This window comes from Molothrus aeneus, chromosome 1 (genome assembly GCF_037042795.1).
Source record: "Molothrus aeneus isolate 106 chromosome 1, BPBGC_Maene_1.0, whole genome shotgun sequence".
Classification (NCBI taxonomy): Eukaryota; Metazoa; Chordata; class Aves; order Passeriformes; family Icteridae; genus Molothrus; species Molothrus aeneus.
The window spans coordinates 141,668,671-141,696,155 of record NC_089646.1 but is presented as its reverse complement, the minus strand read 5'-3'; the positions used below and the strand labels follow the sequence as shown (position 1 = coordinate 141,696,155).

Sequence of the window (27,485 nt, the reverse complement as noted above, 5' to 3'; positions counted from 1 at the left end):
GTTTGTGAAGCGCAAGATGGCGGCGCGGCCGTGAGCGCAGGCGGCGGGCGGGCGGCGGCGCGGGCTGAGGGGGCGAGGCGGAGCGGTGCCGGCAGGTAGGGACTCGCTCGGGGGGGCTCTCGGCGCCGGGAGGCGGGAGGGTGACCCCGCTGCCCGGGGAGGCGCGCCCTGCGCACGCCCCCGCTCCCCCGGGAGCGGGCCGGACGCTGCTCCGGTAGGGACGGGACAGCGCTGCCGCCCCGGGGCGGGGGCGGCTCCCGGCCGGCGGGGGCGGGCCGGGCCCCGCGGGGACGGAGCCCGCGGGGTGGGCGCGGTGGGGCGGCCGCGCCCTCCCGCCTCCCTCCCCATTGTCTGGCGGAGGCGCTACCCCGCGGCCAGGGGTCATCGCCCGTCGAGGGCGGCGGGCTGCGGGAGGCAGAGCCCTGGCATCCCGTGCAGGCGGACTGTGCGCGCCCCTCGACCCGACCCGACCCGACCCGCAGTGGGGTCAAACCCCGCCGAGGACGAGCTCCTCTCCCCTTTCTTCCTTCCTCCACCCCGTACCGGGAGCCTGCACGGGGCTTTGCTCGCCTCAGGGCGGAGGAAAATCCGTCTGACTCGTCAGTCAGAAAGGAGAATCAAGAAGTTCAATCCCGGAGGAGCCGGCGAGTTCCTGCCCGCTGTCACCGCTGGCGTTCCGGAGGACGGACGGACTGACAGACTGACAGACTGACGGCAGGCAGCGAGCCATGAAGTTCTGGCTCCAGAGTTATCTTGCATCCCGTGGCGTTGCGGTGCGGGGGCGAGCATGAAGGAGCAGTGCAGTGTATGTGCAGGCAAAGTTGGGGACGATGTCTGGTTTACTCCTCTGGGGGTGCCTGGGTTTTGGGGTGCGTTCTGATGCTCAGCTCTGCCCTATACCAGGAAGTGCAGCACTGGAAACCAACACCAACTTCAATAAACCATGTAATGGAGGCAGTTCTGGATCTCTGAAAGGGGTCAGAGTATCTGCAGTAGAGATTATTATCTGGTAGGTACTTGCACTTTATTTCTGAGCTGCTTGGTAGGTTAAATAGTTAAATAGAAAGATGGGGAAGTTTACTGTGTAGAAAGTGTCATGTAAAATAGCAAAGGCTGAGATGTCTTGGTCTGCAAGCTGGCATAGGTGCCACTTACTCTTAAAATAAGACATATACAGAGAGTATATTAAGCATTTCAAAGTGCATATAAGCATTGTGTAAATAAAAAGTGGATTTTGTTATGAAACTTGGTACAAGAAAACAAATATTCCCTCAAACATAGGAATGAGAGGGGAATTTTAAAAGCTTTGCTGTTGGTTTTCACCAGCGGTCTGTTTTTTGTTTTGATTCAGAAGGATTTCATGCCAAAAAAAAGAACGCTTGTGAGTACTTACAGAAACCCTGTTTAAAACAACCTGTGTGATGTAGACTAGAGGACTGCCCTAAATTAAGACCTCTTGGAGCCAAGATGCATAATTTAGAAACCCTTTTGTTACTTTCTTTAAACATTGCCAGCAAGGCAGTCAATTCCGCTGGTGCTGTTAAATGAATTCCCCTGAGCGGATTAGAAGTAGATGCCATTTTGTATAACTGAAATTATTTGCTTTTAAATGTAGGCTAGTGGTTCTTGTATCTTGGCTAGACAGAACAGCCCTCTCTCTGCTCTGATATTTGGATAACATTTACTATGATTGTCCCCAAACTTGGCTTGGGGAAACACAGTACTTTGAGGTAGAGGTTTCGTTTGTGAGGCTTACTTTTCTACTTTCCTAATGTTTCTTATGGCTCTGTTCTGGATTATTTCGTCTCTTGCAACACCTTTCTTGATGTGAGTGCTTTAGCTGGATCCAGTGTCCTGATATCTAGCCTTAACTGCTGTTTATAACTGTTGTTTATTACAGGAATAGACAATATTTATCACGAAGTTTGTCACGATACTTACCTTTGGAGACTTAGAGCTATGTGCTGAACGGTTCTCTCTTTTATAGATTCTCCACACTGAAGAATTTCTGTCAAATAATGGACTTGGTAATAGTGCTAGGATTCCTTTTGTTCCTCATGTACCCAGAAGGCTGTTTCTTGTGTCTTGCTTCACTGGGCCCTCTGTAGCATTTCAGTTAAGCTTATTGCTGTGGCTGAGATTTTCCCCTGGGTTTCCCACGATTTGTTTATAAGTAGTCTGAGGGAAAGGTTTAAATTTTGGGTTAACTTTCTCATCTAGTTTTGATTGGTGACCTGTTTGTTTGTATGTAACTTTAGAAGAGTCTTATTTGAAAAACAGTCGTTCATCTTTGAAGTCAGATTCTTTCCTTAAGTCTGAGTTCAGGATTTTTTGCAGCCTTATAAAGCTGGAATTCTTAAAGAACCAAGTACACATTACCTGTGGATTTTTTTTGTTTGTGAATAATAAATACAACTGAGGGACAATCACATGCAGCTAGGCTATGGCTAACCTTTATTTTGGGGATCAGTTTCTCTTTACCATCAAGCTGAGGTCTAGTAAAGATTTCACGGTATCAAATTCAGAATTTTTATGTTTTCTAATTTTTATAAATCCTGAGCTTGCTGTAAATTGTTCAGAATGATCAGTTAAAATCCTGTGTGATAACAGTTGTGGAGTCATGGCATGAGGGAGTGTTCTGAATGTTTTTATCTGAGTGCATGGACATGCTGTTCTCTTCTGTATGTAAATGGCCAATATTCCCTCTCCTTGTGCTTTGGATGCAGGGTCATTGATCCATAAATGTCCAAGGTGGTTTGCTTCTGAGTTGTCAGGGACTTGTAAACAAGTGATGCAATTTTCAGTTTAGTCCCATTTTCCCTTTTGTTTGCTTCCTATTTCCTAAATAGGCAGCAGTAGTGAGTGTAGTGTTCTACTTGTGTAGCTCCCCACTACCTGTCAGTCCTGTCACCTTTGCTGAATATACACCTCTAAGAATACAATTTTCTGTTATTATTTAAGTTTCTAATATTGTCAAATTAGGCATTAAAGGCATGTGACTACTTATGTTTTCAGCATTATTAGTTCTATTAATTCAAATTTACTATCTTTTATTCTTTTATTCCAATTCATCTTTTCTGTTTTTTCTCTTGTTTTTTTTAATTTTCATGGCTTGTTGAGGACTTTCCCAAATAGTCAAACCATTTTGCTGCATAAACAGTTCTTTATTTTTCTGTGGAGGTGGAAGCCACCAAAATGATACATTTCCTTATCCTGTACCAACCAGATGGCATTTCATAATTCTATGCCTTGCACCACTTTCACTGATGGTTCATTTCCAGTTCTGTGGTCTTTCTGTCAAGGAACTGGATGGCACTTCAGGGGGTCCACTCAGGTCTTTATCATACCCTTCAGAGTTCAGTGAACTGTAATGTATTTCTTAGAACAGTGCCTGTACTACCAGTGGATTCTTTCTAACCAGCTTCAGAGATCAGCCCAAACTGAGCAAAAGTTGGCTATTGTCACTTGTTAGAAGGTGTGTACCACTCTTTTATCCTTAAGAGCTTTGAGATCATAGGAAATGTTACAGTTCAGTATAATTCACTGTAAAAGAGTATAATCTGAAGGGGCAGAACATAGCCTAAATTTATTGTACCATTAAGATTATTAGACACATTGTCGTGCTAAAGCACAGAAGACAGGAAAATTGCTGACGACCAAAGCGTGATTGGAGAGCCTTCAGGAAAAAATTGTGAAGAACTTTCAATATTGCTGCTGTTTGCACTTCTTAAAAGATCTGAAAGGTAGCAAAGAACTTAATGTTGCAAACATTCTTTAGCATAATCTCTGCTTGTGCCTGACAGGTCTAAAGGAACTTTATGTATTCTACTTCAAAAGAACAGCTTCTGCATCGTGTTTGGAGCCACTTAAGAAAGTGACTTTGGTATTCTGGGCTCACTGCATGCACCTTGGTTTTCTCTGGTGGCTTTTGCAGTGTGCTGCTCACCTTCCTTGTCTAATGGTGTCTCTAGGATTTGGAGGAACTTCACATGCCTTGAGGGGACCCCCAGTGTGAAAGCATTGCTCAAGGCTTGAAGGCTGACAGTTGTGTTTAGGGAGGGGGCAGACAGAGCTGTGTAATGAGGAGTGTGTAACGCCAGCCCTGCTGCTTGGCAGAGCCGGCGTCGGTCTGCGAGCACCAAATGCACCTCACCAGACACAAGGACACAAATGAGCTTTTGAACTTTCTGATGGTTATGGTAAAAGCTCCACCATCTTCAAACCATGTTTGTTAGATGGAAAATAGCTGTTAGCTCACAGTGAATTCTGTGAATGGGTAATCATAGAGATTTTATGGCTTGAATCATTGTTTATGGGTTAGGACTGGGATTATTTTAACATTGTTTTAGCTTAGAAAGGTGCTAGGAACTTCATAGATGGAAGTGCATGTTTGTATAGTCCAAGGCAATCTTAGTAGAGGTCTCTGAGCTTGCCTTTCTTAAAGCTATGAAATAGATTAACGTACACAAAATATGGTACTAATGTGATTACTTTCCTCCCTGTGTTAAAATGGAAGAACTTGGTTTATACCTCAAAATACTGTTGATTTTAAAACTCTCTTACTGGCTCTGAGCATGGGTGTAAGGCTCTGTCTTGGTAATTATGTTAGTTGAGATCTAGGAATGTTGTATGTCTGAAAAAGAGTAAAGGGGAAACAGTGGGGAAGGAGTCAGGAGAGAACAGTTATTAACTACTGAGTGTAGAAGACTGGAAGTAAAATGTTAGTTACAACTGTGTGCTTCCTCAGAGACTCCAGATTTCTAGTCAATCTTTAGAATACCTTCAAAGTAGAAAGATACTGCCTTTTTATACATGGATCAGATGCCCTCAGCAAATCAGTGGAAGCTGAGAGTGCTCTGCAAATCCAAGTTGTATGAAGAGGAGTTGGGCACTTGGCAGCAGTTGCCAAGTGAATTAGATGGAGCAGGCATGAAAGCTCAGGAGTTTCTGTTTCTCAGCAGGATTTTCAGCAAGGTAAAATGCATGTGTGGATGCAGTGGAATTTTTGGAGGGTTCAGCACTGCACAATGTTCAGCCTTGTCTGCTCTGTTGAATACTTAATGCTTCTGTGTCCTCCACACTTCTCAGGGGGACCTGGTCTGACAAAAGGCTCACCACTCTTAGAGTGTCATGTGAGTTTGGGTTTTTGTTCATGGGTCAGTTTGAGGGATTGGTGCCCATACAAGGTCCCTGCTGGTATTTAGGTATCTGCTTAAATATGATGCAAACACACACAGCTTCACTACTTGTACCTTATGAGTGTTTTTCAAATTTGACTTACTAATACATTTTACTTAAATTTTTTGGAGGAATTAGTTGGTGAATAGAGAACTAATTTTTTATTGCATTAAAAGCAGTAATTTAGCATGAAAGAGACTACTTTTGGTGAGGATTTTTGTGAGATGCCTACAACTTTGGGTATTTATCAGTCCAAAACCATTCATTTTAACTCTGATTCTTGACAAGTAGCTTTTTTTTTTTTTTTAAGCTCTCTATTTCCTTGATTCCTCCATAGGAAATATAAGGCCTTGCTAATATCAGCTGTTTGTTTCTTCAGGGGGAGAGGAGGGAAGATATGGGAGAAAAGAGTGGTTTGGAAGAGTAAGTTTACTCTTTCTACACGTAGTAAAGAATTAATCACAAGCACACACCCTTAGAAAGATATTAATCATTGTACATAAAGTCCAGAGAGGGAAAAGTTTTACATTACTCTGTATACTGAAATTCAGATTCCTTTGTGTTGAAAGCTTTCCAGTATTGATATTTGCATGGATGATGACAGTGTGAGCACCATACCCTGATGCCACACTCACTGTCAAAGAGTGGGGAATACTTTGACTGCAGTTTAAGCCAGATGCATATGGGCACAAGGTAGTTCTAAGTTTAGGATTTGCAGCTATGTGCTGCTTTATATGAGTGACTATCCTATTTCCAGATGTAATGCTCAATTACAGATACTAATTACTAGCTGTGAATTACTGAACAGGAGCCCTCTCCTTCGCCAGGCAATGTTTAAGCCCTGTTGCTGCAGAGAGCAGGCGAGAGACAGAGGCTGAGGGTGAGAGCTCACTGGAGGGTTAGGGCTGAACATTGCTTTGCACCAGAGCAGCTTCTTCAGCACTACTTTGTGTGCAAAGATTCAGTCATTTCCATCCAAAGCAATGAAATAAAAAGCTCAGTCAGCCATTTCATCTTGAGATACCCCGCCCTCCGAAACAAATATTAAAAAGAAAATGTAGGTTTTGGTCCATGCATATCCCAGTGATTTCCACTGATTTGAGTTGATGCTTGTAATTGGAGTCTAGACAGGCTGTGTTTTGCAAAATATATTTTTTAAATTTCTATAGAGACAGTTCCAAGATTTATGTAATCTCTTTGATATTATATTTAACCCAATTACAACTTGAAAAGGAGTCTGATTAGCTTACCTTTGTCCTAGATTCAGTTTTAATATCTAATGTTTAAATGGACGGGGGATTGATCTTTATTCTTAGTGATTCGTGCAGCCTCAAAGCACAGTGGTTTCTAGTTGTGTGCTGCCGTTCCCACTGGGGGATGCAAACAAAAGAACAATAATTTCAGACTCCTCCTTCAGTTTCCAAGAGAACCTTAGCTGCTCAGGGATAGCTTTGAATTTTAAAAGCATCTTTCTTCCAAATTATGTATTGATTGCACACAAAATAGCAGTGCTCTAATATGCAATTTAAAACAAATGCATGATGGTGCTCATTTGTTTTTAATGCTGCTTTTTCCAGCAGAAAAACAAAAAGAGGGTTCTATTCCCATAAACCAGTCTTGCAAAATCCTTACAAACATTTATTAGTCTAGACACAAAATATTCTCACCCAGCCTCAGCTTGACGATGACAAAAAAAAAAAAAGGCAAGCTAATATTGTACTTGGCTGTCAAAAACGGAAAATAGGGAGAAAAGAAAAAACTTGCCCCAGGCTAGTGAACCAGTAACATTTTTCTGGGGCTGCTTACAACAACAGATGCATCTTATTCCCATGGGGTTTCTGGGCCTGCCTATTTTCTATGCTAAACTTGGACACTCTTATAAACATTCTCTTTGAGTACCACACCCCAGTTGTATCCTGGGCTCTTCTGATTTGGTTGATTTAACAATGATACCAGACATGTTCATCTTACCTCTTCTGACCTGTCTTTGTATTTCCCTGTCTTACTCAGGTATTATTTAACTAATGCATTAATTCAAAACCCGTTCTAATGTATGGAACCCAGAATAATGGAATAGGTGATTTGATCATACCTTGAATCTGAATGTAGGGAACCCTGATATAAACAGTTTCTCCTAATTTTGAGTTGAATTTATGCTTTCAATAACTTTGTAAATGACAAGTGATTCTCATTGTTTGATACTGTGGTTGTGTGCAGAGATTTTTTTGTAAAGGGTTAATTTATATCAGGGATTGTTACTTTATCTCAACATACATACACTCAGATTATTAAGTTTTACTTCTGTCCTTTTCCTAGAAAACAGTGAATTATGCATATCTTGTTTTTCGGGTAATGATTAGTTCCTGTTTTCCTAAATTTATGTCTAAAATACATTTGATTTTGAAATTAAAATTATATATTAACTTAATATGCACCTAAATGGCATAACATCAGTATTACTAAACTACTGTAAATATGTAGCATATCTAAGAGTACATTTATTTAAGCATGACTTTTTTTTTAAACCTACTGATTTGTGAGACAAATTATGATACTTTTTTAGTACTCCCTAGAGTAAATTTATTGTTTCTATGATGATGTATCCATGTCTGTTAAGACTTTAGCCCTGGCAGAGTTTATCCTTAAGCCTGAATTGGAGATCTTCTATAGAAAAAAAAGCTGTCCTGCTTTTTAAAGTTTGAGGCAGGAACTTCTGTCATTCAGGAAATAATTTCTACCTTCACTCAGTGCAGATGTCTACAAAGTGAACTTTTGTGTATAAGGTTAGTTGTTAACGGCCAATAATTCAGTGTTTTCACTGAGAATTTCCACCTTAGTTAAGTAAAAAAGTAATGACATGAACTAAAACTACCCATTATACTACTGATTTTTTTTATTCCATTAGTAAAAACTTAGCTGTTTGCAATTAGAACAGAACTTCCAACAGTAACTGGTGCTTTTAATGATTATGTCTGGTTTAGTGTCAGTAAATAAGATAGGTGTTTCTCCTATGAGGGAATGTGTTCAGTGTGTTCTTGAAACATTAATGTAAATTAACAAAATCTTTCTGTTTAAAACTTACAGTCTAAATAATAGGTGTTTTAAACATAATACTGATTCTTCTCTTCCTTTCCCCCCATCTGTCATGCTGTTTTGTGCTGTGTAATGTTTTTTAGGCTTTTCTGTTACCTCTTACATGTGTTATGAACACATACAGTATTCCTTTAAAAAATTTACTGCTCATTCTCATTTAAATCAGTGAGAGTATGATTTTGACCCTAGGATATTTATGCAGCTTTAAGCTACCTGTATTTTTTTAAACAGAACTAATCTGTTTTTCTTATGGTGTTTAAATCTAATGCAAAAAAGAACAAAGCAGCTCCACAGCTACTAAAGTACAGTGTTTTAGTTAATTCCATATTTACCACTTAAATCATGTTGTGCTAATTTTCCACCATTATACTTGAGAGACACAAAGTGAAAGAGGGCAGTCCATTTGGGGTGACCCTGTCTCGTACCTCCATGCCAGGACTGAACATGGGAGGTTTGTGTTTCTCCTGCAGGGGTGGTTCACATGGCAGGCAGCTCCAGCAGAGCAGGGCAGAAGGTGCAGCCTCCAGCTTTCCTCAGCCAGTGCCTCCCAAACCGGGGATTGTCCTCTCCAGGGCGCTGGGAGTGACGAGAGGGGTCACGTGTCGGGCACAGAGTAAGTCACAGAGGTCAGGTTCACAGTCAGAGTTTAGGAAATTAGCCTGGGAAACGGTGGAACAGGGAGCCAGGCTGGTGAATGACTTGTTGGTTTCTGCTGCTCATTGAAGGCCTTTGTTCAGGTGAGCTGGGAGCAGCGTGGGACTGCCGGGCGCCAGGTCCAGCGGTGCCTGGGAAATGCTGGAACTGCAGACCTCCTGTTCCTGTGCCACAGGCTGAGATCCTTGTTCTGATCTGCTGACTCTTCATTACCCCGTGGTAACCTGAGTACACAGTCACCTCTCAGACTTCTGCAGGGACTGTACTTCAGATTCATCTTTCCAATCCACATATTGTACTTGAAAGCCTCTGTAGTCCCCTGTCTTTTACCTTTCTTGTCACTGGGCTGATAGGCAGTAAACAATGTTTATAACTCTCTGGATGAATGATAGGGGCATGGGGTGGGGGTGAAGGAATTGGTCTTGTCACACAGAATAAGACATTATCTCCCACAGAAATCAGCAGGAGTATCTAAGGAGTATAGTACAGTACTCAGCAGGGGCGTGGAGTCACATCAGTGTTGCAAATGAAAATGCTTTGCTTTTCATAAAGGTTAACTTGGTACACAGTGGTATTTTGCTAGATAATTGAGACCTGCCAAGAGTGTTTATGCAGGCAGCTTGGACTATCCTCTTTTTTTTTGTTATATGATTGAACACCTCAAAATCCTGAGGGGAAGCATTAGAGTAGAAGGAACTTTTGAAGATTATCTAGTTAGGCATCCTGCTCAAAGCAAAGTTATCTGTGATGGTAGGTAGGGTTGTTCAGGGTCTTGCCAAGTTTTAAAACTTGCAAGGATGGAAATTCCTTAAAAATCCCAAGGAGATTTTTACAAACTCTCCAGACAACTGGTTACAGTTCCTCACCAGTGCTGAAGTGCTGTTGCTCCACCATCACTATGCCTCTAAAGGCATTGCAGCAGTCACAGAGTATGTTGGTGTTGCGAGGAAAGACAGGCCTGAGTGAGCTTGATAGTCTCACCCTGGTCCTGGCAGTAATTTAGTGCTGCACTGAGAATACTTGCACTTAAACCAAGTACTCTGAATACAGAGACAGGAACTTACCTGTTGTGTTTTGACTTCCGAATGTGTTGTTCCACGACCAGCATTGCTTGGATCAGGTCAGAGGATGGCATCCGGGAGAACTTCTATAAGATCAGCTGTACTTGCAAGCATGGACATCAAATTCTTCTGCATTTTTCCACTATGGAGGAGTCTGCCAGTAGGGAGTGGGTCAATTCTTTGTTGTGTCGGTTCTTGTGTGATTTGGTTTACAATTGTAAAGCTGTTGTATTATACTGGAAACATTCTGGAGCACCTTAAAAAGAACCTTATAAAATACCAGACCTGAAGTAAAAATTTTTGCATCCAAAGTGGAGATGCAAATCACATGCCATTGAACATAAAGGAGTTTTCATGCACTCTGCACTCCTTGGCCTTCTCACAAAGTGGAAGCAGACCTGCAAGGCTGGGGGGGCTTTAAGGAGGACATGGGGTAGGAAGCAAGCAGGTGGATCCAAAGCACGCAGGAAAGGTTCTGAGCAAGCACATTTGAGCAAAAGCTCATAGTGGACCAAGTGGTAGAGAAGATTCTAAAGAGCAGTTGAAACCTTGAAAATGTGCCTTGCAGTCTTCACCTTGACATGGGATTACATAGGTTCACGCAGTAGAATTGATCTTTTTTGCTTTTCAATTGACACTCCCAAGTCCTTGTTTTTTCCTCATTCATAAAACACTGGTTCATACAAACACTGTGTTTATACATTTGTTTCAAGTATTTTGGGATCCTTTACAAGTTATTTAAATTATGGGTCTGTGTTCTGGTGTATGCATGTGTGGAGCATGTAGCAGTGTGTATTAGTGTCACCTGGTCAGTTCACTCTAGTCCCTGTTTTCAGTTTCTTACAATAGATGGAATGAGAAATTTTCACATTGTTTCTGTCTTGAGGCTGCTTTTATTCCCTGATCATTGAGTTTTGGGGGAACATTAGCTGGTTCTAGAGTAAAATTAACAGAGTGAGGAGGGAAGCAGGGAGAGGAAGAAAGGCAATCTCCATGTAAAAGCCATATTATCTTTCTTTTTCTGAACTGCTCTGTGCCTCAGGGATTTGACATAGGAACTTGAAATTTGGCATGGATCTGGCCTTGAGGTCTGAGAAGCGCATTCCACTGTTAAAAAAAAAAAGGCAGAATTATTAGTCATAATGTATCACTACCTTTTTGTATCCAAGGTAGAATTTGCAGGATGTTTTATCACCTGCTCTTGATCATGCTTTTATTCCTGTCCTACACATCTGCAGACTGCTTTGAACCACCTATATTTAATGGATCCTCCTTCTCTATCTAGGTTCTTGTATGGACATGCATCAGGGTCATCCTTAACCTGCTGCTGCTCCTTGGGCTTCTGCAAATGCCCCTGGCCTAGCAGAAGGTACAAAAGCATTGGGAGCTGTAAGCCCTGAGACCCAGTCCTACTTTTTAAGGGTAGAGTACTACTAATACTCCATTTTGAGTGGTGACAGCCAAATATTAATGAAAGCAGAAAGCAGCCAGTGTGAAATCTGGTTTCCAGTGTGACGAAGGCTCGTGCAGTTGGTTGGAATCGGTGGAGAGGGGAGAGGAGAGCGAGACAATCTGTGCTGGGCTGTGAAATCACCTCAAAATCGTGGGGGCTCCTGCTCAGCACCAGCCATGACTCAGGAATGAGCTGGGCTGTCTGTGAGGAGACATCTGCAGGGCTGCAGCTTGGGTCTGTGGAGGAGCTGAGGGTGTCAGGGGACACAAACTCCAGGAAGTCGAAGGAAAGGCTTGTACTTGCAGCACTGGACTAGGGCCTGGGAAAAGGAATGGCTCTAAAAATTTTTCATCTGGAAGAAAAAAAAAAAGGCAGAATGAAGTTGAAAGGAGCATTTTGTGAAGTTGTATGTGTGCTAGATTGTTTGATTTTAAAGAAGGAAATCCCATTATAATAAAACCTTTTGTTTTGGTGTTTTAAGGAGAAACTTTTTTGTTAAACAGTTTTTTAAATTTATAATTTCTTACTGTTCTATTTTTTAAAAGCCAACATGAAACATTTGGAGGGTCGAATTAAATGTTTATTCGATGCAGAACACATTAAAATTTGTCTTCATGTCAGTAATTTATTTCTTCATCCTTTCTGTTTTGTATGTAACAGCACAGCAATTAAAATAAAATAGAGCTGTAACTATGGAAAGAAAAAAAAATCCCTGACTCTGCTGCCATTTTATTGGGTATGATAAGCATTTACACAAATCTGATACTCACTTTCAAAAACAGTCGTACAGAGATGTCTGACATTAGAAGTACTGAGTGCTCACAGTTTGAATTGGGCACTTCAGTCTATAAAATCAAGGTCTGCCTGTATGAGTGTAGCTGCCAAGGGGTCTGTGTCACACAGAAAATACCTCTCTGTGTCATACAGAAAATACCTGTCTGTGTGACTGAGGAGCAGAGACATGCACCATTCCTGCTAAAGGTGCCCCTTGGTCAGTGTACCCTGGTTTCTGAGATGTTTGGTCATTACCTTTATATAGTCAGACACAGAACCTGGTTATGGCTTTCTGTATCAAAAGCAGGGGCACAGGTTCCTGTGCTCTGTGCAGGGGTACCTGCAGAATGTGCTGCAACAGAGAAAGGGAATGTTGGTCATGGAGCGGTCGCTTCTGGCATGGAATTCTGACATTTACTGTGATGGAGCTGTTTGTTACCCATTGAAACCAGCACTGAGAGGAGGTAACTGGGAAAGCCCAGTCACATGTCCTGTGGCAGGCTCCCTTCAGCCTCTGCTGGGCTTTGTGTCAGCTTCCCAGTGCTCCATCCCGGCTCTGGCTTTGGCACCGCCTGCAGCTCTGCGTGGGCACTACAGTAGCCTTTGGAACTTGCCTCCCTCATTGCCAGTCTAATGCAGCAAGGACCTAAGTGGGCCTTATCTTTGTAATACGTGAGGACTTCTGCTGAAATCAGTTTGATAAGTTTCACTCCCATGTTGGATTAGTACCAGCCCTTATTTTAAAAGAGGAATTAAATGTAAATATCGCATGATTAACAGAGATCTGGCTTTATTTTGGAGTCATAAGCAGTAAGGCTCTTGGAACTTTGCAGATAAGGAACAAGTGAAGAAAATGGCACTGCAACAAAGTCCTTCACCCTTCTCCCTGAGAGGCAGCACAGATCAGAGTGTATTAGCCTACACTGAGCTCTGCAGAATAGTTTCTTACATAGATTCATCTACTCTGAGTAAAGGGTAGTAGAAGGAGGCTAAACAAAGGATCAACAACTGCATATTGTCATGGGTTCTTAGAAGGCAGCATTTTCTGTTTGAAGTGGCAGGCAATTTGTAATCTAGGTGGATTTAAAAGTTAGAAGCAGGTTCTGTTACTTCATCTTCTGAGCCACTCTCTGCATATCCTTAAAATCACATTACATGGGGCTGGATTTTTTTGGCATGCTTTTCCTGTACACTGGATGGAAGTGTCATACAGCAGAAAGCATACACCCTGAACACACAGTGAACGTTTTATGTCAACTCATTTCTTTTTCTTGCTGCATCAGGTACTCCTGTTTGGGGGAGGGAGGGAGAAAGTGAGTAAAAATTTTTTTCTGGAAGCAAGTTTTTTCATGTGTGTCTTCTGTGGTCAGTTCTATGTCTTTTCCTTCTCAAACTGTAATCAAATGGGTAGAAGGTTTCTGCCTCCATTTAGAAAATCTTTATATAAGTCTTCATACAAATCTGCTATCAAGACAACTTTAAATGTTGAATTCCATTCTGGAATGAATCTGTCTTAATATAATTATTCATTAATTGGGATTGCTAACTGTTTCTGAAGAACAGTGTCCTGAGGAATTGCCTGCTGAAAGATAAAGTATCAGATTGTGGACTTTCAAAAAGTATGCCTGCACTTCCTGCTTTATGTTCCTAGACAAACATCTGTTTTGTGGGCTGATTTGCTAGGAATGTCAATTCTGTGAAAATCTGAGGTGAAATTACAGAAGGGGATGCAGTGTAAATAAAGTTTTTCTTCAGATTCCTTTATTAAAAAATGCTGCTTTTGACATAAAATAAACACCTGGATTATTTAATTGCAAACCAAATTACACAATACAATGTCAGTTTTCACAAGGAGGGATAAAAAGATAAAATCTTTTGCAATATTTTGTCATATATTTGACTTTAAGGTATGTAAGGGACAAGCAGAATCTTTCACTGAAGTGATGACCTTCAGGAATTCATGGAACATGAGGGAGGAGGTCTCAGTGGCCTAGAGACAGGCAAGCACAGGACTGCCCAGTCTTAACCAGGGGAAATGTTTGAGCAGAGGAGAACACAGAGTGAGTCTCAGGTCAGTTAGAGGGATCTTCATTCCCAGCTCAACACAGGAAGAACTTAATAAAAACCAGTCTGTAAGAGCCTCAAAATTGTAACAAGGTCCCTAGAAAGGTGGATTTGGCAAGACCACTCTGTTACTTCATTTTGTTGGAGTTGTGGTGCAGAATGTTGCAGACCTTATTGAAGTTGAGCTATGTGGCAAGGTCCCACACATTCCTGTAAGCAGAACCGGAGAGGAATTTTAGAGGAAATGAAGAGTCCAAGGATGATGCATAATTGGTTGGATAAACTGCTCAAATGTGAGTTTTCATAATCCCCTGTTAAATCGAGAGAACATGTCAAGCAGGGTGCTACAGGTGGAATAATCACATATAGCTTCAGGGAGGAGGGAATGGAGGTTTCTGTAAAGTCAGTAGAGGGAAGAAGGCTGGGAAGGGCTGCAGGCATCTCACTTTCTTCAGCATCTCACAGCTCTTCATAGCCAGCCATGAGTTAAACAGGGTTTTGACATCACAACATCCTTTAAAAAAAAAATTACACAGTGTAGTCAGAAGAACAGAGATGGAGCTTTCGTTTTCTGAGACCTGTTTGCATCAAAGAAAAGTGTTGCTATCTTGGTAAACAGAGGAGGGACACAATAATCTCCTTATGCACCATAAGCAAAACTGCAGCACAGCAGAGATGGGATAGAGATTTAGCTAAAAGCCTGCAGGTGCTGCAGTTGCACATAGACCCCTTGGCTTACAGGCACGGTGAACACCATTGGGTACACAAGGAGACTGGAGAAGAACATTTATTGATTTGTTGAACAGGTTTTCCATTTTATTCCTTGTCTCCAGCCTTTCCTTCAGCATGCTTCAATATTGCATGTCAGATCAAATGTTGCTTTCACTTGCACTCCAGGCCATCCCAGAATGGGACTCTTGGCAAGCACCTAAGCTCACTCAGACTGCCCTGTGCAGAGATCCTATGTGCTGTGCTAGGGATGAGGTACTACAGAATACCACAATCACTCCTCAAAACACAACTTCAGCCAGCAAAACTAGCTGTTAAGTTGCTTTTTAAAATAGGCATTTCTGGCATTTCTGAAATTTTACTCAAAATTGCAGAAACATTAGGTAATACCACCCAGCTCTTCCCCCAGAGCATTGCTCAACGTTGTCTTGGCAGTTGTCTTCCCTTTTGTCAAGAGCCCTCCAGCCCCACAGAGAAGCAGCACAGTTAATAATGCTCTACCTCCTGTCCCTTGAGACACTGAGACAAATGGATCTGTTCAGCTTTGCTTCACAGTTCTCTCTCTGCAAAGACAAATGAGGTGGCCTGCAATAGGTACTTTGTACATACATGAAAATAAATATCTTTTGCACTTCTGTGCTCAGTTTTACAGACTGCCACTATTAACTTGTGGAAGAAGGATATCTTTCTACTCCAATACCATTAAATAATTGTCATCCTGGAATGATGATTACCCAAGGTTAATTGAGCATTTTCAGTGTCCCTAATGCCATGTAACCATATCCTTGGCATAAAAAGTATATCATGTGAGGCTCTGCACTTTGGATGTAGTCACAGATGTAGTGCAGAGGGTGGCTGTTAAAAACATTCAAGGAGGATATTTATGAAGCAGTAAGGTGACACACAGTTTCAAAACCAGAGCTTACAGAGCAGCACTGGGTGAACTGGGATGATCACTTTGGTCTTCTGCCTGAAGAAAAAATGTGAAGCTAAGGCTTCTGCTTGGGATATCAGTCTTTAATGCTTTTTCTCTCTCTGTTACAGCTGACACAATTGGTCACGTCTCTGTTCATGCATAGAGGCATGAAAACAGATTTTAGTTGATTGCCAAGTGCTACTAATCAACTTTTATTGGTTTGGGATTGGTCTTCAATTGGAGAATGACATTTGGGAAACTAGGAAGAAAGGATGGTTGTCTTTTGTCTGTCAGAGTGCCTTAAAAAGGCATTGTTTTGCCTGTTTTCAGACATAGAAGAAAGGTCTTGCACATGATTGTGCTTGCATGTATAATGCAATAGAGAAATACTCTAAACCTGCCTTTTCTGGGACACTTCACAGCCTGTGACATGAAAGACATGACAGAGCCAGTAGTGGATATGTCATACTGGGCTCAAGATAGTGATGGGAAGGACTTGAGCTCACAGAACAGCTGAGAGACGTTGTCATAGCTTAGGCAAAGCAGTCCAAGGGCAAGAGTGACCTCAGCACTGTGCCAGATAAAAAGGCTTCTGAAGCAAGGGAAACAATCAGGAAGTTACCTGTTTTATACCACCCTGTTGTTTAGGTCTGTCACTGTATTAACATGAACTGAGACAAATTTCAGTCTGTAATAAGTGGATTGGATTTTGCCTTTCTTATCATAGCTTCAGTTATCTCTTGGAATGGGTCTGCTGGTTTCAGGGGATGAGCAGTGGCACACTAAACCCCAAAGGACTGAATTACCTTAAACTGTAATATGTAGCAAAACAGAAATTATTATTTAAATTAAACTAATTCCACTGTCTCTTCTTTACTACAGGTGGTGGATGTGGACTTTAAAACAGTGTCTCAACATCTCATCCTCAACTATTTTTAATCTGATTGCACTACGAAAGAAAAGCTGCTAATGGGAGAAATGTTGAGACTTTACAAGAACTGACTTGAAGTACCGAAAGCCATTATTATTATTATTTTATTATTGCTATTATTAATCAAGAAGAGCTTGAAGCTAATCTGTATCTGACCAGTCGTTATCATTTTCACAGTAACAGTCATGGCAAGTAAACGAAAATCAACAACACCCTGCATGGTCTTAGCCAATGAGCAGGATCCAGATCTAGAAACGGTGTCAGACTTGGAGGAAGGACCACCTGTGCTCACACCAGCAGATAACCCTACAGCAGAGAGTGTGACAAGTGATGAGGATGCTCATGAGTATGTGGATTCAGACAATAAGAAAAATACAAATAAAGTAGAAGGTGGTTATGAGTGTAAATACTGTACTTTTCAGACTCCAGATCTCAATATGTTTACCTTTCATGTGGATTCAGAACACCCCAACGTAGTGTTAAATTCATCCTACGTTTGTTTAGAATGTAATTTCCTTACCAAAAGATATGATGCCCTCTCAGAGCATAATTTGAAGCACCACCCTGGAGAGGAGAATTTTAAATTGACTATGGTGAAACGTAATAACCAGACAATCTTTGAACAGACAGTAAATGATCTCACTTTTGATGGGAGTTTTGTTAGAGAAGAAAATGCTGGACAGGCTGACTCTTCTGAGGTCCCCTCATCAGGGATCTCCATTAGCAAAACTCCTATCATGAAAATGATGAAAAGCAAACCCGAGGCTAAACGTATTGCTGTTTTCCACAATGTAGTTGATGACATTCCTGGTGAAGAAAAGGGAACTGAAAATGAGCCAAACTCTGAAGAAGTAGTAGAAAACCCCCCAGCGGCAGTTTCTGAACCCAAACCAAGCCATTCAGTTGTGTGCAGTGCAGCAGATGTGGCCGGGGCAGTAGTGACCCCAGCACCAGTGCTTCAGCCTGGGGTGGCACAGGTTATAACAGCTGTCACAGCTCCACAGAACTCCAACCTGATTCCCAAAGTCCTAATACCTGTGAATAGCATTCCAGCCTATAACACTGCTTTGGATAACAATCCTCTTCTGCTTAACACCTACAACAAATTCCCGTATCCAACCATGTCAGAAATCACTGTTCTTTCCTCTCAAGCTAAGTACACAGAAGAGCAGATTAAAATCTGGTTTTCTGCTCAGCGTCTGAAACATGGAGTGAGCTGGACGCCAGAGGAGGTGGAGGAAGCAAGGAGGAAACAATTTAATGGCACAGTGCATACTGTGCCACAGACCATTACTGTTATTCCAGCACACATTTCGGCCGCTAGCAATGGTTTACCTTCCATTTTACAGACATGCCAAATAGTTGGTCAGCCAGGACTTGTTCTCACTCAAGTTGCAGGTACAAATACATTACCAGTAACAGCCCCAATAGCTTTGACTGTAGCAGGAGTCCCAAACCAAACACAGTTACAGAAGAGTCAGATTCACAGTGCTCAGCCTATTGCAGAAACCAAACAAGTAGCTGCCATTCCAGCCCCTCAGCTAATCAAAAATGAATCCACGCTGATGAATCCCGACTCCTTTGGCATCCGAGCAAAAAAAACTAAGGAACAACTGGCAGAATTGAAAGTCAGCTACCTTAAAAACCAGTTTCCTCAAGACTCAGAAATTGTTAGACTTATGAAAATAACAGGCCTCACTAAAGGAGAGATCAAAAAGTGGTTCAGTGATACACGCTACAATCAGAGAAACTCAAAGAATAATCATGGGATTCATCTTAACAGTGATTCATGTGCCACCATTGTTATTGATTCAAGTGATGAAATGAATGAATCTCCAACAGGAGTCACTCCACAGAGCAAGCCATCTTGGGGTACTTTTCCTGATTTCACCCCACAGAAATTCAAAGAGAAGACTTCTGAACAGTTGCAAGTCCTCCAAGCAAGTTTTCTTAATAACCCTGTCCTTACTGAAGAAGAGATGAATAGATTAAGAGCCCAAACAAAACTGACCAGGAGAGAGATTGATGCCTGGTTTGCAGAAAAACGGAAATCAAATGTCTTGAAGGAAGAGGGAGCTGACATGAATGAAAGCAATGCTGGCAGCTCAAAAGAGGAATCTGGAGAAACATCTGTGGGAGATGGAGCAGCAGGAACAAAATCAGGGTGTTCTACTTCAAGCAAAATAGGCAAAAAATCACCAGAGCAGTTGCACATGCTCAAAAGTTCCTTTGTCCGTACTCAGTGGCCATCTCCACAAGAATACAACAAGCTGGCAGAAGAAACTGGGCTTCCAAGATCAGAAATTGTGAGCTGGTTTGGAGATACTCGCTATGCCTGGAAAAATGGTGGATTGAAATGGTATTACTATTACCAGAGTGCCAGTGCAAACAGCCTGAATGGCCAAGGCTTTGCAAGGAAGAGAGGGAGAGGAAGACCAAAAGGGAGGGGGAGAGGGAGGCCTCGGGGGAGGCCTCGGGGAAGCAAGAGGTTAAATTGCTGGGACAGAGGTGTATCTGTCATAAAATTTAAAACTGGAACAGCAATCCTGAAGGACTATTACATGAAGCACAAATTCCTTAATGAGCAAGACCTTGATGAACTGGTAGCCAAATCTCACATGGGATATGAGCAGGTCAGAGAATGGTTTGCAGAAAGACAAAGAAGATTAGAACTTGGAATAGAGCTGTTTGATGAGAATGAGGAGGAAGATGAAATGCTGGATGATCAGGAGGATGAGGAAGAAACAGATGATAGTGATACTTGGGAACCCCCCAGACATGTTAAACGTAAACTTTCGAAAACAGACTGATGTACAATTTGGAATTTGGGGGCCAAAAACCTATGAATTAGGTTTGATGTTATGGTGAAGAGCCAAATGATTTTTCATGGCCTTCAGTTTAGCAAGCAGCTGCTCAGCATCTTCCTTCCACCTACATGGAAGAGTACATGGGCAAGATGCTACCTGTGCAGGCAAGAACTGTTTGCTTTGTTGCTACAAGAGATGAACATCCTCAGGCCTGGCCTGGGACAGGGGGTTACAAACCAGATCAAGTTCAGCTCCTTTTCCACACTACCAATGGGAAGGTTCATGTTCATCATACACCTGACTGCTTCTCAATATTTAATTGCCTTATGTTGTTTAATTCCAAAAAAAACAGAGACACTTTTTTTGTTGTTGTTGTTGCTGTAAGAGAACATTGCCTGCTTGTGAAGGAGGAAAACATAAAAACATTAGATGTCTTTTTGCAAACATCACTTCATCTGAAGGGTTTCAAGGCCTGGATTTATTTCTTAAGGAAAGAGTTGAAAACAAAAGAGAAGGGGGAAAGTGTGACAAAAGGAACCAATGAACCTAGGGGTGAAGATTGATTGGTTTCAGAACATAAGGTGATATCTGCACCTTTTGCATATCTTTAGAGTGTTTTGGGTTTACAGAACTTGGACTGAAGTGTTCCTTGTTGATAATTGTGAGCTAACTGAATGAGTCTGATGCTAGAAGATGCTTTTTGTCAGTGTAATCAGTGTATCCCCACATCAGTCTAATTTAAATGCCTGACAGACTTGATGCAGTTAATAGTAACACTCAGTTCTACCTTGTGCATTCTTTCCTTTGTTGGAAATGGTAAAATAAGTACCTATATTTAAAAAAAAAAAGAGGAATTTCTTGAAATCTGACACTGAGTCTAAGGTTAACAAAAGACAAAAACTGCCTGAAAGTTGTTCAGAGGTGCCTAGGGGTTTGTAAGAATACACAGATACAGAGATGAAAAACATCTCTTGCTACTAGTAAGAAAGGTTTTCAAGTAAGTTGTGGCAATGACATGGTGTTTAATTCACAAACAAAATGAAGCTATATGGCTTTTAGATGCTTAGTAATTACAAACACGTTAGTGTTGAATTGTTCTTCACTGGTAGCCCAGTTGAATGATGTGTGTGCAGGTTTAACTGTAAGACATCCTAACTGAACTCACACTGTGCTGATTGCTGGGTGAACACACCTATTTCTGGATGTGCTTTGATCCACCTGAACTGAACTCCAGAAGTAGTTTAATCTGATATAAAACATTCCCATCTTAAATAAGTGTATATAAAATAATTTTTAAAAAAAGCTATTTAGTCTCAATACTGTGAAGTTATACTGCAGTTTGAATTAGCAACTTAAAACAATGGGCCAAATTCACACAGGTTTAGTTTAGGCAGATGTTTGGCATTCTAGAGGACTGTTGCTCTGAGGAAGAGTAGTTTGTATTTTTGCTACTGCCAGCCTGCATTTTTAGGGATAAGTTACTTTATATTTAGATGTCAAAAGATGGTGATGAATTGGTGCTGCTGTCACCAGCATTGTCTGCTTTTACATTGGCACTAATGGATACTAGCAATCTCCTTTTGCACATCTGACAGCATCTTCTCTGTAGGCTTCTGCATCTGATGACTAATGAGGACAGATTAGTGCAGAGAAAATGAGACCTAATGTCTCCCCATCTCCAAGAACCTATGCTAGAATTTTAGAATTAGTCTTTCTTCTGGACTGTTATAACTCAAAAAAAACCAAGAAAGCCCTTTTAGTCATGATATTGTGAAGCAGAGGAGTCCATGTTGGATCTGGTTTTCATATCTGATTGTGGGTGAAGCCCAGGCTAAAGTAAGAAAGGGAGTAATGTCTGACAAAAAATGTTGTTAACCTCCCAGACCTTCCTCTCTGGACTCTTGTAGCTGCCCTTCTGCTCACAGATTGAATAAGCTCCCTGAGCTCCAGGAGGATGTTTCTTAGGAAAGCCATTTACTGGGTTACCTCTTCTTACTGTTTTAAGATTACTGGGGAGAAAAAGGCAATAGCTTATGATATATGTCATGAATTTGATGATGAAACTATTCCCTGGCTTCCAAGGCTCAGGTTGGTGAGACACAAAGTGGCCAGCCTTGCCAGAGAGGAATAGCCAAGAATCCTCATTTTAACTTTGGAGTGGGGCAGAAGCCACCCCATGTTGTCAGCAGATTTCACAGGAGTGTTTATGACTCTGCATGTGAGGTGGTACAGAAGAGATCAAGATCTGGCCTTTTCAGCATGGGGTTGGGAGGGACTCTCCCCATTTGTGTGGTAATAGTGTGCATGATGGTAATAGTGTGCTGTTGTAGATGCCAGCAGATACAAGAAAGACTCATGCTAGCTTCAAGCTCTGTTGGGAATACAGGGTCAAAAATCTGTGCTTGCTGAGTAGGAAAGAACAAAGCTAGAAGGAAAAGATGCTATTTTTAAGTTTCCAAAAATATTAAACCAAATCCTTGGGAATATGACTCTAGCAAGCAAAATCTGGAGTTGCCTTAATCCTTGAAGTTGACCCAGAATTAATTTTCTTTAAAAAAACCCAAAACAACCAAGCAGCTTGTCCAAATAAATATCTCCATTTTTGTTAGCAGAGACTTATTTAGGTTAGCTAGGAATTCAGTATTTAAAAAATGGGGGAAAATACAAAGATCCAAGTTAATTATGTGATTGAACTGGGATATTTTCCACTTTGGCAGTGTTCTATTAAATAACACTCAGCTACAAAGGTAGGCCTTAGCACATCTGGTCTGAAAAACACAGGAAGAGGAAATACATTGTTTATCAGACTAAATATAGTTGGATTGGAGGTCTTCTTTCAGTTGAATGGTCAGAGACAGTGGCTGATGCACACTGGGCCGGATTTTTGGTTGTTGTAAATATTAAAGTTCCATGTACTCCACTGGTTATACCAGTATTTACAGCCCAGTGAGAAAATTATCTCTTTGCAGAACATAAAATGTAAATTAAACCATGTGCTGTGGATCAGCTAATGAGAGATGCAGAGTCTACACATAGCATGTTGGGCTACGTGCACATTTTAAGCCCTTCAGTTGTGCCAAGGATGAGGAAAATCTGGGTGGGTTCAGCCTGAAGACAGAAGTTGTGTGCATTCATTATTGCCCATAGTCTGACAGTTATCTCTGTCTGAAGAGTCCATTAATTACCAGTGTGTTTCATGTTTACAGCATGTGTATATTTGCACTGGCAGAAAGGCAAACTTCTTCCAGAGGCCTCCTGTGTCAGGAATGACAGGGGAAGTGTTGGAAAGTGCTGTGGTCAGCTGTACCTGTGATTTGTGGTTGTGGCTGGTGGGAACTCAAAGCTGCTGGTAACAGTGGTTTAGCCCAGATTCATCTCAGCCACCCTTAGGCTGCTGTGGGCACTGTACAGTCACCAAGAGAAACAGAGATGGCCTGGTGGGTGCAAAGGATGTGGCACCTTCTCATTCTGCCAGTCACACCCAGGAAACTCCCTGAACTTAAACACATCAGCAAGTGTCCTAATTTATTATGATTCTGATCACCTCTGTGCTCATCCTCAGTGCACCCCTGCAAGCCTGGCTCCCTCCTATAGTTCATGCACACTTCCAAGGTGTTTTGGAAGCTGTTTGGACTGAGTTATGCTGGCAGTGGGAAAGGAGAGGGAAAGAAAGTACATCTGCCCAGGAGTGAGTGTCCACATGACTTTACTCATTTTCCTGCATGGTAAGGACTGTGGCTAGATGAACCTGTGGATTGTTTTCTGTATTTCTGTGGAGCTTCACCTCTTAGGTTTGAGCTCATTATGAGCCAGGCTTCAGTGATTGTCACTGACACTGAGACAGAGGAACTCTGATCTTGCTTAGATCTTACCTCTGGGTGGCTGATTTCTCAGTCTTCATTGGGAACCACTACATCAGAATTCAGTTGTGAACATCAGTTCCTTTAGAGCTAAGCTAGTGCATGTCTCTTCATCTGCTGTTTCTGCCAGGACTACCTGCTCTCATGATGCCAGTTGTGCTGTCTCTGGAATTCAGCTAAAGAGAGAATACAGATAATTCTGTGCCAGAATGGAGAGGGGAAAGAGCTGAAAGACAGAAAGCAGTGTTACAGCCAGGGAGGACAGCCACCATGACAGTATCATCCTGCTTCATGGCATGTTTCACCCTCCCTTCCTAGTGCACTGAAGGACCACAGTTCCATCTTAAACAGTGCTCTCTTCCCAGCATCACCTCTCAATGGCCCCAAATTAGTGTTGGAAAAAGGAAAGTCAGGCCTGTATTCCCCTGGAGGTTTGAATGAACTAACAGTGCTGGCTTGTAAGAAGTGAACAGAAGGGAAAACACAAAAGCTTGAAGGCTCTGAGTTTTGCTTGCCCTGCAGAATTTACTTTTCTAGAAGTTGATAAGCAAAACAAGTTTAACTCCTTCTGTTCTGACAGGAGTAAATTATTACAGTCACTCCTTTTTCGCACATAGAAATCACTTTGTCTGAAAGCAAAGAAAAGGAAAGATACCTAGTACCTGATTATTAGACTTTAGTATATTATCTCTAATACACTGTAGTAAGTGAGGCCATGCCTTTTTTAACCTTGTCTGGTACCATGTTGAAAACTGCTTTTTCATTGCATTATGAACTGTAATTCATAATTCAGAGTTACTGACGGTAACTTTGATTATTGGGAAACTCATGCAGTGTCCACACATGACGTGAAATAATTTTCTAATGGACGATTTGCTCACCTTGAACAAAAGCAGATTTTATTTTTCTCTCCAAGAAATGCTTGAGGCAGGCAAATGCACTCCCTTCCCCTCTCCAGAGCAAAGGAAGGATTTCTGGATCCTGTACCAAGTGATTCATGGCTGTATACGGTCCCCATAGGCCAGAAAGCCCAAAGATGCAGACATTCTCCTCCTCCGTTTTCCTCTGAAATGAGAGCACAGCAGTAACTCTGACAACTGATCTCTGGCTGCTGAGTAACCAGGCTGTGGTTTAAGGTGGGGAGTGTTTTCCCTTTTGCACTTAATGGAGTACTGTGTATTCAGGCTGGATGTCAGTATGTGCTTCTGTAAATATGGTCGTACCAATTTGCATCCTCCACCTGAGTCCAATACCTGTCTATATTCATATCTCCCAAGGAGAGAAGATAATCTTTAAGCTTCTGTAGTGTTAAATATCCCTGCCCTAACCTGAAGGCACAAAACTGGAGTGCAATTAAATATAGCTATTTTCTTTAATTTATTTTTTTGCTTTGAAAACAATTTTGCTTGCATTTAGTAGTAATAGAGAGATAGTGTCAATGACCAGAGAACAGCAGAACTTTAAGAATTGTTTATAATACCTGGAAGGATGGTGTAAATTAAAGATGGAAAGGGCTAGTAGAGGATTCAGTTCCCTACACTGAACAGTGCAGGGTTAAATCTGTATTCTCCATCCAGTTTGTGATATCCTAGGATAAGTAGATTTACCAAGAAGCATGACACAAACTTATCAGGTCAAGTTACTTGAGGTTTGCTGATGTGTTAAATTTCTGTAGGAAAATATTTTGAAATAAGAATTTCAACAGAAAGTGAAAAATCCCCTTAATGGCTACTAACACACAATAACTCGAATTTCTGCATTTTTTCCCCACTTCTAAAAAGGGATATTTTGAAGCACAGGTGGGTTATAGCCAGTATTTCCAAGTTTAATGGTTGGAGTTCTTGGGGATTTTTCTCTTTCTGTGGTGAAGAGCATCTGCACCTTTTAAGTGAACAGTTGTTGCAAAACCAACTCACACAACATAGAGGGATATAAAATACAGAGGAATAACTGAGCATTCTGTAGCACTTTTCATGAATTAAGGTGGGATTTGTCTGATGCATGTTGATGTCTGCACTGGGGCAAGACACTGTAGGTAGTCAGCACAGCAAGGAATGCAAACCTGCTCATCCTGCATGCCTGGAGTGGCTCAGAGGAACTGCACCCCAGCTCCACTGACTTACCCTGACTTGCAGGCAGCTGCTGGCACTGCAGACATCTGACATTACAGAGAGGGATCTTCTGGCTGGATTGCAGCACTGATCTTTGTGTTGTGCTCAGCAGTGGTACTGACCTCTGCTTCCAACTTGATGCTTGTTGGGAAATGAGGCTTTTTTTTTTTTTTTCTTTTATTTAGAGCAGGTAGCACAACAGTGGTGGCTAAAGTAACTGATCCTTGGTTATAATACTGTGGCATAAAAATGCTTTGGGTTTTCTCAAGTATTTTAGAGATAAGGTTACTGTGTGAGCATTGGACTGTGCATAACCTAGAATGTGTTGGGACACATAATATTTGTGTCCCAGTTGATGAAAGTATTTCCTTATGTGTATTCAGTACTAGATACCTGTCATGAAACCGTCCCAAAAGAATCTGCTAGAATGACAGAAGAGTCAAGTCCTCATCTATGCTATGAAATGATCAACCACAAGAGCTCTGCTGTGATTTCAGAATGTTCCCCCATCTTCCAGTTTCCGCTTACAAAAGTATTTCCAACCCTGCATAGTTGGCTATCTGCATGTATGCTTACAGTCTGTACAGAAATGCACTAAAATGAGTTGCCCTACCTGGGAAGGCTTTATATTGTACAGAAAATGTGGCACTAGGTACTGCTCTTCATGTGCACAGGAGAGTTAACAGGTGTCAGTCTCGTTTACAGAAATGATGGCGCTTTGCAATTTTCTATAATATATTGCAATATATTTAAATGTCCTGTTTGACATGTGAAATGAAATTAAGTTAATGCATTGTTATGTATTTGAAGTATGAGGAAGATGATTCACTAACGACCAGCAAGGTTTTTAGAAAGGTGTCCAGTATGTAGCTGTCTGTGTGATCTGTCTGGTGTATGTGATATTAAAGGAAGCAACAATACTGTCACTGTTTAGAATGAAGAGTTTCTTTTGAATGATGCAATAGCTTACAATGTCTTTCCTTTGTAGCTGCCCAGTGTGGTGAAGGGGAAGCAATTCTTGAAAAATTTCAAGATAACTGGTTAACTGTGAATGGGCCTAATCTTTCGTGAAACCAAGAAAATTTTTGGACACACACAGGACTTGAATACTCAAAAGGATTGGAACTTAGTGTTGTGCCAAAGTTAAACTACTGCAGTTGGCAGTTCTGCACTGTAAATAGAAGACTGATTAAAAGACAGCTTGTAATTAAAAAAAAAAAAATCAAATTTTAATACAGTACGTTTTTATTCCGATACATGATGGAAACATTCTGTTTTAAACCTTTTTTGAAGAGGCTTCAGTGACCACTAGATTTTGTCCTCTTATATTTTGTTTGGCCTAATACTATATGTTTTAGTAAGATGGGCTCTATTGCCTGTGTTCTTTGATATGTGATTAAGCTTATAGCTTTGAGTGACCAAACATTTTACAGAGTAAAAGTTCTTAGAAACAGTATAATGTAACTGATATTTCTGTGTCTTATTTATCAGGCTCTGCACAAACTTGGAAAGTTGTGCTGGACTTGTACAACTCGTATATGGGAACGCAGCATACTTCTGGATATTACAAACCTAAGCCTTTGTGGCTGTATGGATCTTGTCTTTGGATTTATTTTTGTTATTTTTTTGAGGCAAAGAAACGAATGGATGCTGCTGTAAAATATTTGTAATACTGCCATTATTTCTTTCTGTAGCAATTATTGCTTTTGCTTCAACAGATAAAGAAAATAAATCAGAGATAGAAAAATCCTAAAGACGCTGGTAGAAGAAAGGATCATGTGAGAACTTCTGAAAATAAACTTTGTACCAAAAACTTGAAAACAGAAATAATGGAATAAATGTCTCCTTACTGAG

General features: G+C 41.3%; 1 protein-coding gene across 3 annotated transcripts; it reads left to right on the top strand.

Moving 5' to 3' along the window:
* On the top strand, positions 1-27,485 carry ZHX1 (zinc fingers and homeoboxes 1). Of its 3 annotated transcripts, none has more exons than XM_066566091.1 (3): positions 1-95; positions 16,805-19,824; positions 26,620-27,485. In XM_066566091.1, the coding sequence occupies exon 2, from the start codon at positions 17,039-17,041 to the stop codon at positions 19,661-19,663; it is 2,625 nt and encodes an 874-aa protein (XP_066422188.1). In that variant the 5' UTR covers positions 1-95; positions 16,805-17,038; the 3' UTR covers positions 19,664-19,824; positions 26,620-27,485. The 3 variants fall into 3 exon arrangements, 2 of the variants coding, with proteins under 2 accessions (XP_066422188.1, XP_066422194.1); XM_066566097.1 differs by lacking the exon at positions 1-95 and adding an exon at positions 508-1,009; XR_010785080.1 differs by lacking the exons at positions 1-95; positions 16,805-19,824 and adding an exon at positions 19,831-20,241.